Here is a 14006-nt window from a genome sequence, read left to right on the forward strand (position 1 = left end):
AAAAGGCATGATGAAATATTCTTGCAATCTCATGGTATTGCCAAATTTAGGTTGAAGAACCTAACCAAGAGACACAGAGCCATGTATAAACACTGGTCAAGGACTTACAAAAACAACTTGAACTGTAGGAGATACTTGATATAAGAAATACTTTGATTTCTAGAGGACAGTATCTCCTTGGCCAAATTGTCATCATTTATCCACCACTTTCGAAATCCACCCAAATTATTGATGGTGGAATTTGAAATTATACCAGCTTTGTGAACACCAGCTGGTATCATATTGTAGTACAAGGGATATTACTTACAAAGCTGAAATTCTGATGATACAAGATACAGAAAGCATGTGGCAGGAACAGATAAATGAGCAACTGAAGATGTTTTTCACATCTCCCGCGGTAGTCAACAAGCTGGGGAACGTGGAACTGACTTTTGTCGAAGGACAAAAATCCTGGGTTTGCACCACTGTCTTTCACTACGTTCAATGGAAAATCAGCAATACGGATGGCCTTACCAGAAATGGAGCTCTGTGGTTACTGAAGGATTATTCTCAATGGGAAAGCGGCCAGATCAATATCAACTCGGAACTGCTTCATATAAAGAACGAGTGAGAAAGTTAGTGTTTTGAGGTAGTTTGAATCTGCTTTTGCTTACTTCCTTTTTCTCATTGTTTACCCCCCAGAGATGGTCCGTGTATATAAGATATTAAATGGAGTCATTGCTGTGCAAGGTGTTGAGAATAATTATAGCTGTGCTCAGATACATGGATGATTACTGTATTTTAATTTGAGATTATTCATGAAGCCTTGATCTAGACTTGTTGAGTAGAGCTTGATAATACTCTCATGGTGACGAATCTAATCATGTAGATTGTAAGTGAGATACTTATAATGAAAATCATCCTTCCTTTCTCTCCCTAAAGCATTAAAAGCCTTCCATGAACATCAGGCCCAGGGACATGATATCTGTGGCAAATACTTCTCCAAGAGTTACAGTTTAATATTAGAGTCCACTTTGGAACTGCTCTTTGTTGTTGCTGGGTGAAGTACTGTATTTGAATTGATACATCTGTAAAACCTGGATTTTCGGCTAAGAGCTCGAAAGCAGCTGACAGCACTGTCCAGCTGGGAAAGCGCTCCCAGCAGTACTGAAAAACTGCTGGGAGTGCTTTCAGTGCTGGACAGCGCTCTCCAGCTAGTACCCTTGCTCTCGTGAACATCCAGGTTTTGCAGATGTATATTCACATATTTCCTATTCATTGGCTGATACTATGAAGTAGCCAGTTTAGTGTCTCCTAATGGATTTGTATCCTCAAGCCATTATTTCAAACCACTGACTTGCTTTTATTTCAGATGCATTACAGTCATAGCCATTTCTGAAGCAACATTACATTCAATTTAAGTGTTTGTGAAGATGTATGTATTCATCCATTGTTGTCCAAATTTTGACTGATTCAATTATTGTATCACCCTCTCTTGTATCATCATCTACACAATATGTATATTTGGCTATTTTCCAAGAGCAGCTAAGAGTACTCTTGAGCGATTAGCCAGATATTCAGGATTTGCAGATATCATTTCTCATCATACTGTCCATATGGAATTACCTGTCTGATCAAAGACATGACTGAGAAATGATGCAAGGAACAAGCGATTGCAGGCCACTGCACGCCGTGCATGGCAAAAACTCGGCCGTTTTCCTTGAGACGAGAAAAAATAATCGTGACAGAGAGTCACAGTCTCGTGATATCCCGTGCCGGTCACAAGAAATCAATACAATTCAACTCAGTGTTACCTTTGGCCAAATAAGGCGAAACTACAACCATAAAAGGAAATTATATTTGCATTGAGTACCATACATAAAGACGATACTTCCGTAAACTACAGCCTCGTAATTTTCAAGTCTGTTTCCCTACGGTTCTCAAAGCACTTGACATTGAAAGCACAGGAATGACCAGAATCACAGTATAGTAATAAATATGAACCGGTAAGCATTTAAGACCAATGGAGTGGGGATAAGGAGGGAGATTTGAAAGACTATTCGAATCCTGAGCCGTTTCAGTGATTGGTTGGATTCATTTACAATGTTCCCATTGGTAGTCTAGGGCGCTCTAGTCTGTATCAAGCATAATTAGTCTTCAACCTCCGAACACTGGCAGCTCCGAGTATCCATCTTCGCATTTGATTTGGCAGTTTGACAGGTCAAGGATGCGAAGCTCCTCGAAACACAAGTGCTCTTCTCAAGATCCCAGCCCTCATCTCTCACCAAAACCAATGAACAAATCGAACATGTAGCTTGGGAATCTATGTATAACTTCTTTCGAGAATACGTGACTTGGTGAGTCAAGGAATATCTCACAATCATTAGCATTAGTGCAAAAAAAAGTAGAGCTGTCTGTTGACTGCCGGTAGATACGGTGATTGATAGACTGATGCACTGCCTGGTGGTGACGAGGCATAATTTGACGCCGTTTCTGCAAGGTTAACTATTTGTCCCTGAAGTGACCACTTACAAGTTACAGATTCTTGACAATAACATACCCCATGAGATTCTCCTGTGCAATATTATCTAAAGATATCAAGATACATGCTGAATCTAATAGACAAATCTATAAATACTGTACAGAACAGAACAGTCGAAACCTAATAAACAAGGCTGAAATCAGATTGTGTTCAACATTGGTTTTGCTTGTTGATACCAGATTAACCCCCGAGAGTGGCAGATGGAGGCAAATCGGAGAAAGCTTCAATTGAATCCCCGATGGTTTCATATACATACAGTTGGACGTTTATAAAGGTATAAGAATTCCGACACATTCATCCTATCCGTCATTGACTATCACCACCCTTAGCATCGAGACACCATGGCTAGTAATGCTTCAATTCCTCCTTATGACAATATGTTCTTGATTGGTATATGGATCCAGACTGCACTGTATGGTATGCAATATAATTGACCAGCAAAATGATTCGCAACATTGACTTTTAAGCTTTTTAGGCATTAAGTTTGTACTATGCTTTACCTTACTCACTATGCAAGGATTGATCTAACTTATGACAACACCACTAGTATGATGATATTTGCAGCTGCGATTTTTGTTCTGACAAAGATGTACAGAGCAGGAAAATCCTCAGCTGGGTGAGTTGAGTAGATTGCCTTTCTTGGCCCTATTCTCATGCCCATTCTGTCTAGATTTCTGCTGGCGACTTCCATTCTTTTGTTTTCATTGTCAACAGCATATGTGTCTGTCTGTCTCCGCCAACTTCTTGAAGCATTCATTTGGGGCCCTCCTGGTGGTGCTAGTATATATTTTGCCACCATTCAGAATTCTCTCTCAATCACAAAACTGGCCTTATATGAAGTCAATGTATGTGGACTATATCTAGTCCTAGTTTTAGAAATACTCATGCTTGTTTTTTGAGGTTTTTGGACAAGATGCAATTCTGGAAAGCATACCTGCAATACACTTGTACAAAATCGAACTTGATGATTTTCACAGATCTGGCGCATGTGGGTTGTGTATGGCAACAGATGGATAGTTGTTGTCCTTCCTGTAAGTATAATCCAGATGTTGATGTTGATCTTAGCTCATGTGTTCTGCTAGATTGTAATGGAACTTGCCCATATAGGTGAGAGTATCGGACTCATATCTATCCATACACTAACATGTATGAAATAAAGCATCTGGAATATTCACTATCCGTCGTGGTGCTCTTCCTCACATTTCAGTCTTTGATCTCTTTGTGCACCGCGGGGCCATTGCTAATTGGACCCTGGACCTTGCTGTGAACATTGGTGTGACCCTATGCATTGCATATCGATTGTGGAGTGCGGGCCGTGCACTTGAGAACCTAGGAATGAAGATGAACAAGCACCCATACATGGGTGTTATATTCACCATTGTGGAATCTGGTGGAATCTTTGCCACTGCAACATTGATCACAGTCAGCTTGTATTTATCTGGCAATGTGGCTTCTGTTGCAGCTATTGATTCAGTTGTTCAACTGGCAGTAAAACTTCTTCTCTTTTGTAGAAAGACTCAAGAGCTGATATTATTATACCTGCAGACCATTACTCCACTTTTGATTGTTGTACGGGTTGGCTTTGGTTTGCAACATGGAGTTTCACCCAACACACTTATAACATTTGAGACAAACACTTCACATTCACACACAATCTCACATCCACCAAATCAATTATTGCGGTTTAATATCTCTGAAACCAGTAATACAGCTGATGATACATATGCCCTTGCCCAATTCAATATTGAGACTACAGAAAGTTCAAGGGGAAATGATTTCTAGGTACTTATCTTCATCAATTTTAGTCTCAAGTTTTGGCATTGATGTGTGGTTAGGAGAATTAGGAGGATGTTTTAATGCTGCCATAGCCCTACATTGAACTTTCTCAAGTGCAGTAGCTGTGTTAAATCATTTTATTTTGATTATTTCTCTATGTCCTCCCCCCCTTAGTACTTTGGTCTTTCCCAAGAGATTGAGGCCACTAGTAGTAGTGGAATGCACTACCGCTACAGCTTCTGAATAGAGGCAAGGGGAAGGCAATGATTTTTCGAAGTCATACTACAGATATAAATAATATGCTAATACAAGAGCAAATTATTTGATTACATTATTCCAGTTTCATCAAATTTATAATATACTACTTATGGTATGGAGAGCAGGTGCATTGTGGGCCTTTGATTGGAAGATTATGTTTAGTATGATCATTGTTCTGCTGGGGGATTTCGGTGAGTATGTCCTCCTTGTCCATGGCAAGAGTTGCATTTATCTTCACTTCTCAATGTTGCAACGATCTTATATTTCATTGGCTGTGAAGGCCAGGCTGACTGGTGGTATATTGCAGGAACACAACTGAAAAGGTAAAGTTATTTGATTACCCTTATCTTTCCTGAATTCAAGATCTGAACTCTTGTCATTATAGTTGTAATGTTTCCCAACTTGAAAGCGCGATGTTTCTCCTTTCCTTCAGTACAAATGCCATTGCAACCTTTTTCATTGCTCTCAAAGCATGGCAACGTCGAGAGGCATTCATTGCACTTCCTGACTCACTTTTGTCCTCGGGATCATGGAAGAAAAGTTGTTCGCCAGCTCAGAAGATCATGATCTTGTTCTTGGAATCAGGGTTTCTGTATATGCTGTTCTGGGTGAGTGTCCTATCATCCTATAAGTGATACAAAAACTGAATGACCCTCCAGGCGGCTTGTTCTTTTACTTACTTTCCAGTTGTGATGGGAATCAAGTCTCCCGCCTTTTTTATGACGGATATATTCAATCAGACGCGGTACCAGGTCGTGGTGAGTCCTAACCCTATAGTGGGCAATATGACCAATGACTTTCCGCAGGGTCTATACCCCACTGCAATCATCCTTCTCATCCACCGTGAAAGGAGTAGCTGGGATACTCCATAAATATCTACATCTCTCTGCACAAGCTTCAAAGCAGCGGCTCCACCTCAGTATGGTTCTCTCATGAAACAAGAGAGCAAGCAAATATCAACATTGGAGATTAGCACCATGGATCGAAGCTCAATCATTTCCATCATTGGACCTCATATTATTAAGGAAGTTGACAATCCTAAACTGGCTAAGTCTTGGAGCAGCCACTTATCTGACATAGGTCCTTCCTCTCCAAATGTGAAAGACAATACAAGTCAAATATCATTGGCCTTGCCACTGAGATCCGAGACTTTGGCTCTGGTAGACTACACTGCTACTCACAGAGCACATGGACGCTCACTATCAGATGAGACGATTGCAGTGACTGAATAGGTGTAAGGGATAAGTGTAGTTTCTTTTAGAAATCAACCTCTATAATATTGATTAATAATTGAGTTGTACGCATAAAGAAATAATTAATACGCAATCTAACTATGTGTGTAACATAAGAAGTGCAGAGATCCTTAGAGAATGTTATTGACCAAATATGATTTTAACAAAAGTTGATGGGACCTGTGAGAGATATCAAAAGAAGTAAGATGGAGATATGATAAATCTTACAATTCCATTACATGGATATAAGATCCAAACCTTGCACAGAGTATACCATACCACTCACTTGAAATATCCCTTCCCTGCCGCTTTATGAAGGTGTTAGATATATGCTCCTAAAAATACATAATTTTGCCCCTTCTGGAAAATGTTGTGTTTTTATATTTACCTGAAATATGAACTATCAGTGTGGTCATTGATTGCTCGGGGTGGAATTTGCATTGGGTTGAAAAATGAGGTTGCGAAGGCTCCTGCCCGAATCGGTGACCACGGTGTTTCTAAATAAGTAATATACTTACTATACTCCCCGGTAGCAGCCGAGAACCCCATTGTAATGTCTAGCGCACCTAGACAGATGCGGTATAAAGGACTCTGTAGGTCGAAAAGCTTTCCTCAAGTTGACCTTCATTCTGACACTTTGCACTGGCAAGTAATTTTTCTGAGGCTTGCACTTTCAAGTTACGGAAACATCTCATCTTTTCTTGACAGGTGGCAAATTGTGCATCACTTGCCTCTATTTCTCTTACACACCTGAATCTTCAGTTTCATATTCCAAATCACCTCAATCAGCATGTTCCTTACAACGTCCTGGTCTTTTACCTTGTTTTTCTCTCCGATGCTATCCAGCAATGCATATTCCATTCCAATCCAAAGACAGCAAAGCCGAAGTACACTTATTCATCCTAGTGCAAAGCACAGTGTCCATTTATTCCATGGTACCTTTGAATCAAGTTTGGCCAACAGTATTCTGAAAGTGGGGTTTGATGTGAATAAAGCAGGAAAGCCTGAAGGTGGTGATTTTCACCGCAGTCCAGGTATGTTTTGAGTCACTGTCATAAGTCATTTCTTCAGTTGTGCCAAGGTTCAAATTATCTTCATATTTTAGTACATGCTGGATATATGACAGATAGCATCTATGCTGCTGCGCAATTTGTATGCCATGCACCAGATCAGGATGACGGATCCACGCAGACAAGTGCTTATGTTGTTGGTAAGCAGTAATCATAGTCTGTCGGTGCTCCAAGCTGATTCCCCTGATTGGCAATAGAGTTCTCTTGGGATGGGGATGAGTGAGTGTGGAATATTCCCCGGCCATTAATTCAGAGATAATCTTTTTTCTAGACATGTACAGGAATTCACAGCAAAGGATAATTCTTGGATCGAGGTTAGCTTCTCTTGCATGCTAAATTCCTGAGTGACAAGAGGCTTTGAGATCTGAAATTTATATTTAATTGACTGATGATTTAGTTCCAAATGTACAACATTGATACAACTGGGACTGACACTAAGCCAGCCTCATACGATAGTATTATGGCCAAAACAATGGTGACTGGGTAATATTTGCATTTCTGAAAGAGCATTGAACCGATCTCATACTGATGAAATTGCTTTCACAGCCCCATGGATCTCTCAACAGTGCTTGATGATTCTATAGGTCAGTATTGCTTCTCAACTTTCAAGTTTCCTATTGCTTCAATTTTCTTACTTGAATCTTCACACCTCATCTTCCAAATGTGATTTGCAACCATTATTCCCCATAGATGATCACCTCACTGAGAGTTTCTGGCAGTATGCCATTCTCGCACATCAAGATCCTCAGAAGAAATACACTTATTCTGACAAGCTCAAGCCATTGACGGTTCATGAAGTGTACTGTGACCATGTACCAATAGGGAATGCACTTACAGATAAGATGTATGCTATGGGGCAGCAAGCAGATTCTGATTTTGAGGCAACTGTTAGGATGCTTACAACCAAGACAAAGAAGTAGCCAGAGCAGTAGGCAGCAGGTTCATGGAGTAGCAAAGTCTAGTAATTTGTGGACATGATGCAATTAGATCCAATATTGTATTTGATATCACATTATGACCACAACCTTGGCATGGAAAGTGAATACTAGGAGATTGTTTACACAGACACCAGTCCCTTTCCTTCCACTCCAATATCTCTATCTTCCCCTTCCCTTCTCCTACACCTCTCTACCGTGGTTTCCCTTCTTTCCTCTCCAACAACCCCTCCTCCTCTTCCCCTCTCCTCAATCCCCTAGTTCTCCCTACAGCTTCATGAAGGACAAAGTGCCTGAGAAAATAAACAGGCATACGACAACCATTGAAGGCATGGTAATGTTCAACACTAGAGCATTGTTAGAGCATTCAGTCAAGTCAAGTCGAGTAAAGGTGAAGAATTTGAACCGCAAATGCTCCGAGAAGGGCCTAAGAGTAAGGAATTGTCAAGAGTTGTGGGTACCCAAGGCCTTAGGCATAATTTAAGGCCCTATAAGAGCGATATTGATACGGGTCGGGGTAAAGCGTAAACCATGGGAGTAACTTAGACGCCTAAAATGCCTTGACGTGTGGCTCGCGCGCTTGTCAAAGTCGTCTTCGTCCTTCTCCATTCCTGCCAGCTATTTGAAATCAAAGAAGAAAAGTGTAGACAGCATGAGCAAAATCTGACTCATACTACAGGGGATCCCAGTTACCCCGCAAAAATGAAACGTGGGTGATATCTGGTACACTTTTTTTTTTTTTGAACTCTTCATTAACCGCAAGTAAGTAAGACTAGTACTAAGGCGCGGGGAGCTGCAGCGACTACCTAGGCTGCCCTAAGACTCTCGCTCGGCTCCGTTCGTCATTCTCGGTCATGATTGTGTGTCCGTGTGGGGTGATGTAGCTATAGGTCATGGGGATGTTGTGATATGATGTTGTAGTGTAATTATACGTGTTCGGCCTTGCAGGCCTGATATCTGGTACACATTGTTGAATACGGTTCACCAGCTTTTACCGCATTTAGAGTTTATTGAGATCAACAAGTTTACAATGCTTGATGTTGAGCCCAGGGAACATTCTATGTCCTCCCTAGCCACCGGTGAGCCTCCTTCCGTATGTGACGATACGTGAACTACTAGCGCGAGCTATGTGCTTGATCCTTTGCAAGATCGAAACTCTTCTGGCGGCATGCTCGTGAATCGTCGCCTCCGTGGTTCTTTTCGCTCAGTACATTAACTTTCGAGGGCAGGTTAATAGTCATAGAGACTCGGTGTCGTCTTGGAGGAGTATTCGGAAAATGACCTAGTCAGAAGCTGGTCTAGTGATGGTAAAGGGTGAGTTTCACAATCCTTATTCCGGCTAGGAAGGATGCTTACAGATATGTTAGTTATACTAAGATATGTCGACCGATTGTGAAATGTACAAATCAAACCTTTTTCCATCCCGGACATTTGAATGACCGTTTATCATCGCGTGTTCCAAATATCACTCAACGAAGCCTAATCCAGCCACGTCTCGCAACTTAGTTGCTGATCGAGCTCAGATGAATCGTCAACTACTCACGGTAAGGCTTATATTGCTTGTTGAGCTTCATCGCATGTCTGACGCCCTGATACAGTCATTTTTATATGGAGACGGGTATGTTACGCTCCGAGTGAAGGCTGTATCTCCTGGTCCGAGGCGTAAACTTCTCCACATAGCAAATCGTAATGTTCATTATTTCGGGAGTTGGCGACTATGTATGCCGTGATTGTTTTCAGGCGCTTATGTCCCGAATCCCAAGAGACTTACAGGTGGAGCGGTCAAGATATTATACCAAGCGTGCATCATGTCTCGCTATACAATCTTACCTTCTCTCCTCGCAGTGCCCTTGAATCCTTCACCGACACTCACATGCTCTGATGTATGGCGAAGACCCTTGACAAACCAACTGCATGCCTGAGCGGATGCTCGCAGATCAGTCGCAGATGCTTACCCATATTCCTTGTGGAGCGGCATTCCAGCTCTGTTCTCTCTGCAAGCCTAATGAAGAGGAAAGAACGCAATCTACTATTTAGACGCCTATATACCACGTTGTTCTCCTTCGGAAGTCAACTACTGTGCGTCGCATCAGTTCGCAGATTCACCACCACACAGTATTATCGAGATATATCCAAGACCACCTAAAAACAAGAGCTTTGAAGGAGAAAGGATAATATATTGAACTCGTTATAGGGCTATGCCTTCTTTGCTCTTCTTTGCGCAGACAAACTTGGAGATATCAATGACGTAGAAATCCCGGACGATATCTGCAAGGGCGACCCGATACAGTCCGATACGGACTGATAGCAGTGTGATACTGATCAATAGGGCTCGAGTATAAAAGATCGAGCCCTCGGAGAGGTACAAAAATCTAACCCGCTGGTCGGTCGTTATTGAACTTCATTGAGCCTCAAGCTTTTTCCAAGCCAGCAACACGCAACCTCTTATCAGCGTTTCTACTTTATATTGCTACTCAGAACTATTCTCTTTTTACGAACCTTGTTCGACTAATGTATTTTCACCGTATTATCATGATATCCGCCCTCGGCTTCGTTTCGGTTGTGTTGGCAGCAGCCGTTCCCGGTCCTACGCCAGTAAGTCATTCTCAACTTGCTCAATCCCAAGGTTAATTATCCTTCCATTCAATCGCACCAGCTTCCTATGAACCTCAACTCCTTAAGCGCCACAACTGAAGCCCCTGCTGAAGACTTCATTTTGGCTCGACCTCTTTCCTCCCGCACTTCTCAGCTAGCCTCGGTCCTTTTTCACGGTAAAGACCCATCTACTCCGAGCATTCAAGCCAACACCGAAACCGCCGTCTTCCGCCTGTTGCAAAAGACATTGGAGCACCATCCCGAATTCGGGCATTCGCTGGCTCGCGAAGAGGTGGAATTCAAGGGGCATGTAGTGAAAGGGAAGAGTGGGGAGTACAGGTTCAATGTGACGTTGAAAGACAGTTCGGGAAAGGAGATCGCGTGTCGGGGACACGTCATTTACCGCATGGAGTCGACGACCATTATGCAAATTCAACAGGGTTCAGCGGTATACAGAGTTTCGGATTTCGAGTATCTCAGTAAAATCGAGCGCCCCTACGTTGAGGATCTCGGTATGTTATTCCCCGCTTTCGAGGGAGTATCATGATACTCATTATTAAGGTCCGTTTTCAGAACAATGAACAAAGATCTTCTCGAGGGGGTCTGGCAACGAGATGTGACCATAGTCACTGTAGGGTATGCCACACCTGGGCCTGAGCGTCGATTTATCTGGGAGACAGTCAACCTAAAATTCAAAATTCAATTCAAAATTCATTGCTTTCGTAAATCATTCAATGAAGTACGAGCGTTTACGACTCTTTGCTGGAAAGGCTAGCCAATCAGAGACAACGTCGGACGTACTATCCAGGCAAGGCACATTATGCATCATGCATCATGAGCTGTATAGTAAGCAAAGAAGGGATTGCAATGAAGGCTGCAAAGAACGCGCCACGCAATTACAATGAAAGCAACACGGTTTAACTGTTCATCAGAATCGTATTATAATGTGTAGTCATTTCAACCCCTCCTCCTTCAACTATGCAACCTGCGAGCGATAGACGTCAGAGAATGCTAGTATAAGACGAAACGAGTATACTAACTGTTAAGAGAGAAGTCAACACAATCTTGGTAAACGGCTTATCCCAGACGCCCTGCATATGATGTACTGTTACCGTTATCGGAAGGATATTTGCCTCTGTCTGAGACGAAGCAGCGGATTGCTATGGATCGTTTTTCATTCCTTCACAGTAAAGTTTCTAGCGATTGAGCAAAAAAAATTCGACGTGGATGAGTGCGACGTGTTCGTAATCGTCCAGCGAGAGGTTGGGTTTTCGGGGGTTCTAAGGGTGGGGGATGTGCAAAGCTACAATTTCACGGGACGTCAAGGAAGCATTTGAACCGGAGAAGACAGAGAAGGAGGGAGGGAGGGAAATGGGGAGGAAGGGGGGAGGAAGGGAAAGAGGCTAGCGGTAGATCAGCGCTATTTATCGTCCACCGTCCGACAGATGGTTCTGGAACTGATTGGCGGTTGATCACGACGAAGGGAAGCAGCTGACTTGACGGAGGACGTGAGCTTGAACGTTCCTTTCGGTGTCGTAGCCGTAACTGGTGAAAAGGCGAATGAGTGAGGACGTGATGATCGCAGGCCGACTTCAGCAAGTGAACATCCATCTTTCAATTCCCTTTGTTACAAGTCATTTGGTCAATATCTCCCAGAGGAAGCACTGCCAACGTATCCATCTTTCATCAATTCGAAAGATCATGATAAATGATTCTTTACTTTCCCTCCTCGATGATATTTCAAACGGTACACGCTTCGTTATTCCAGGGGAGTTTCGTAACAGGTACTGGGGTTTGATGTGCCTTGTCTGGCGAGATTCTACAGATGGAATATGGGAGTAAGTAACAACTTGAGAGATCTGATATCTAGGAATGTTCATATCATGTCCTCGTTCATAAGAAGATCATTTCGCTACTTGACGTTTCAACGAACACGATCTATCTTCCATGGCGATGCCACAAAAGTCATCCAGACATCATTCATCAGCGCGCAGACGGCAAAAGCGAATATTTGAGAAAGCCCAACGGAAGAATCTCCGAATAGAAACGGAAAAAGGTGAAGGGAAAGAAAGCGAGAAAGAAGAGTGAAGGAGATGGACGTGTGTTTGAGAAAATCAGCGAGGGGATCTGCACAAGGTTCCGACGTTCAAGCTTTTGATTTGGGAGTGATAGTATTGATAGCAACGCCACAAGGAGTGAGGACATCGACCGTAGCAACACTATGACATGTACTATAGGTTATCTCGAAGATCGGGTAAGTAACCACCCATGCACCGTCGCTCGGACTTCCTCTTCTCCAGGATCTTCAGGGAACATCGGGTCAAATTTTTGAGTTACGAGCTAAACGCGAGCGCAGATATATTGCGAGATATTGGAACCAGTCAGCAGGACACTCACCTCGACACAATTCCATCCCTGATCTCGCGCTTTCTCAAAGAATTCCATGTCACGATGGGCGAGGTGTGGTCGGTGATGCGTGTAGAATACCAGAAGTGATGGCTCGAGGAGGGAAGCCGGTGAGGAGGCCTCGCTTGCTTCGTCGTTGAAGGGAAATTTTGACGCATTTGGTGATGGTTTGAGGGCGAGCCGGCAAGTTTTGAAGAGGGCATCGTGCTGAAAAGAGAGTGTCAGTCGGATGTTACAGATTAGACGAGAGGACAGCTAAACACACCTGTGAATGGTTAAAAATCAAGTCGGAGAGGATGATGAGATCGAACAGATCTTCGTTGGAGTTAGATTCGTTTTGCAGCGATGCGAGCAAAGGGTGTATAGAGTGTCCCCAAACATAGCCCTTCGATAGTGAAAATGTTGATCTCAAGCCGACAAAATAAACCGAAAGACGTACTTGGACCGCAACGTTCCCTTTCCTAGCCACGTCTACGTTCTCCTGGACGTTGTATTCGATATTCTGGATGAGATCCGGGTCTGGGTAATCGGTGATCACGACCTGGGCTTCGGTTTGTCAGTACTGTGCAAACAGTAATCAGCTAATAGAAATCCACTGTACCTTTCGAGCTCCAGATTCCGCTGCAACTAAACTGGGCAACGCTCCTCCAGCTCCCAGCTCTAGGATGTTCTTGTTGTGAAAGAGCGATGGGTGTTGTTCAAGATAAGAAGCTACCGAGAGCGCGGAATTCCATCTGAGGATATTAAGAAAGAAGGAGCAATAATTAATAATTGACGAGTATATTGGATGAAATTTGTACAGGTGGTGTCCCCAAAGCGGATGTGAGCCTACGAGTCGGATTCGGAATTCCTTATGCAATCCTTGGAAGATGCTGAACGTCGCTTCAAGCGATGGTGGCCGTGCAGCTTCCTACAAAAGTTCTTACGGTAAGCCCAATTCGTCACAATTAAGCTTCAAGAAGAAAAGAACGCACGATGAAAACTGAATCCAAGCCAAGATCAACTTCATCCGGGTCCACTAAGTAATCTTCTTCATTATGGATGCCAGCCATGTATTCGTCAAAGGGCCCACGTCGAGCTTGTTATTGCCAGATTGCGATAGATTTGGTGGAGGCAAGAGCAAAAGAAAAAAAATCTTAGACGCCTGCGTAAGCGGCCCGCGACGCGCGGCCACTCCATTAACAGAGTATACTACGCTTGAAAACATGAAACC

General features: G+C 43.0%; 5 protein-coding genes across 5 annotated transcripts; 4 read left to right on the top strand and 1 right to left on the bottom strand.

Moving 5' to 3' along the window:
- Window positions 1–2819: 2819 nt before the first annotated feature.
- C8R40DRAFT_1084887 (uncharacterized protein) lies at window positions 2820–4637 on the top strand. Its single transcript, XM_046227313.1, has 8 exons — window positions 2820–2933; window positions 3117–3137; window positions 3192–3366; window positions 3422–3445; window positions 3499–3552; window positions 3604–3628; window positions 3681–4009; window positions 4067–4637. Exons 1-8 carry the CDS (start codon window positions 2863–2865, stop codon window positions 4301–4303), a joined length of 936 nt encoding a protein of 311 aa, XP_046091263.1. The 5' UTR covers window positions 2820–2862; the 3' UTR covers window positions 4304–4637.
- Window positions 4599–5427, top strand: C8R40DRAFT_1034932 (uncharacterized protein; the record flags this gene model as incomplete). Its single annotated transcript, XM_046223466.1, has 5 exons — window positions 4599–4727; window positions 4778–4878; window positions 4941–5163; window positions 5215–5313; window positions 5362–5427. Coding segments are annotated over 5 exons (618 nt in total), but the record flags the coding sequence as incomplete, so codon positions are not given.
- Window positions 5428–6409: 982 nt separating this feature from the next.
- Window positions 6410–7865, top strand: C8R40DRAFT_1234449 (uncharacterized protein). The gene is made up of 9 exons (XM_046233362.1): window positions 6410–6432; window positions 6496–6722; window positions 6783–6821; window positions 6893–6997; window positions 7055–7076; window positions 7129–7171; window positions 7255–7340; window positions 7404–7441; window positions 7548–7865. Exons 2-9 carry the CDS (start codon window positions 6578–6580, stop codon window positions 7775–7777), a joined length of 708 nt encoding a protein of 235 aa, XP_046091265.1. The 5' UTR covers window positions 6410–6432; window positions 6496–6577; the 3' UTR covers window positions 7778–7865.
- Window positions 7866–10303: 2438 nt separating this feature from the next.
- On the top strand, window positions 10304–11308 carry C8R40DRAFT_1066268 (uncharacterized protein; the record flags this gene model as incomplete). The annotated part of the gene is made up of 4 exons (XM_046225755.1): window positions 10304–10387; window positions 10449–10899; window positions 10975–11023; window positions 11128–11308. The coding sequence occupies 4 exons, from the start codon at window positions 10304–10306 to the stop codon at window positions 11306–11308; spliced, it is 765 nt and encodes a 254-aa protein (XP_046091266.1).
- A 1317-nt stretch (window positions 11309–12625) lies between these two features.
- Window positions 12626–13845, bottom strand: C8R40DRAFT_1066269 (putative methyltransferase-domain-containing protein; the record flags this gene model as incomplete). The annotated part of the gene is made up of 7 exons (XM_046225756.1): window positions 12626–12727; window positions 12785–13000; window positions 13059–13178; window positions 13233–13334; window positions 13395–13527; window positions 13594–13703; window positions 13768–13845. The coding sequence occupies 7 exons, from the start codon at window positions 13843–13845 to the stop codon at window positions 12626–12628; spliced, it is 861 nt and encodes a 286-aa protein (XP_046091267.1).
- Between the last annotated feature and the right edge of the window lie 161 nt (window positions 13846–14006).

Source organism: Lentinula edodes (assembly GCF_021015755.1).
Source record: "Lentinula edodes strain Le(Bin) 0899 ss11 chromosome Unknown C8R40scaffold_3, whole genome shotgun sequence".
NCBI lineage: Eukaryota > Fungi > Basidiomycota > Agaricomycetes > Agaricales > Omphalotaceae > Lentinula > Lentinula edodes.

Coding starts and splice junctions, on each gene's coding strand:
- C8R40DRAFT_1084887 (XM_046227313.1), top strand. CDS start 2,863: ATGGCTAGTAATGCTTCAATTCCTCCTTATGACAATATGTTCTTGATT. Junction 2,934..3,116: donor ATATGGATCCAGACTGCACT/GTATGGTATGCA, acceptor AAAGATGTACAG/AGCAGGAAAATCCTCAGCTG. Junction 3,553..3,603: donor GGATAGTTGTTGTCCTTCCT/GTAAGTATAATC, acceptor GTGTTCTGCTAG/ATTGTAATGGAACTTGCCCA.
- C8R40DRAFT_1234449 (XM_046233362.1), top strand. CDS start 6,578: ATGTTCCTTACAACGTCCTGGTCTTTTACCTTGTTTTTCTCTCCGATG. Junction 6,822..6,892: donor TGATTTTCACCGCAGTCCAG/GTATGTTTTGAG, acceptor TTCATATTTTAG/TACATGCTGGATATATGACA. Junction 6,998..7,054: donor GACAAGTGCTTATGTTGTTG/GTAAGCAGTAAT, acceptor GATTGGCAATAG/AGTTCTCTTGGGATGGGGAT.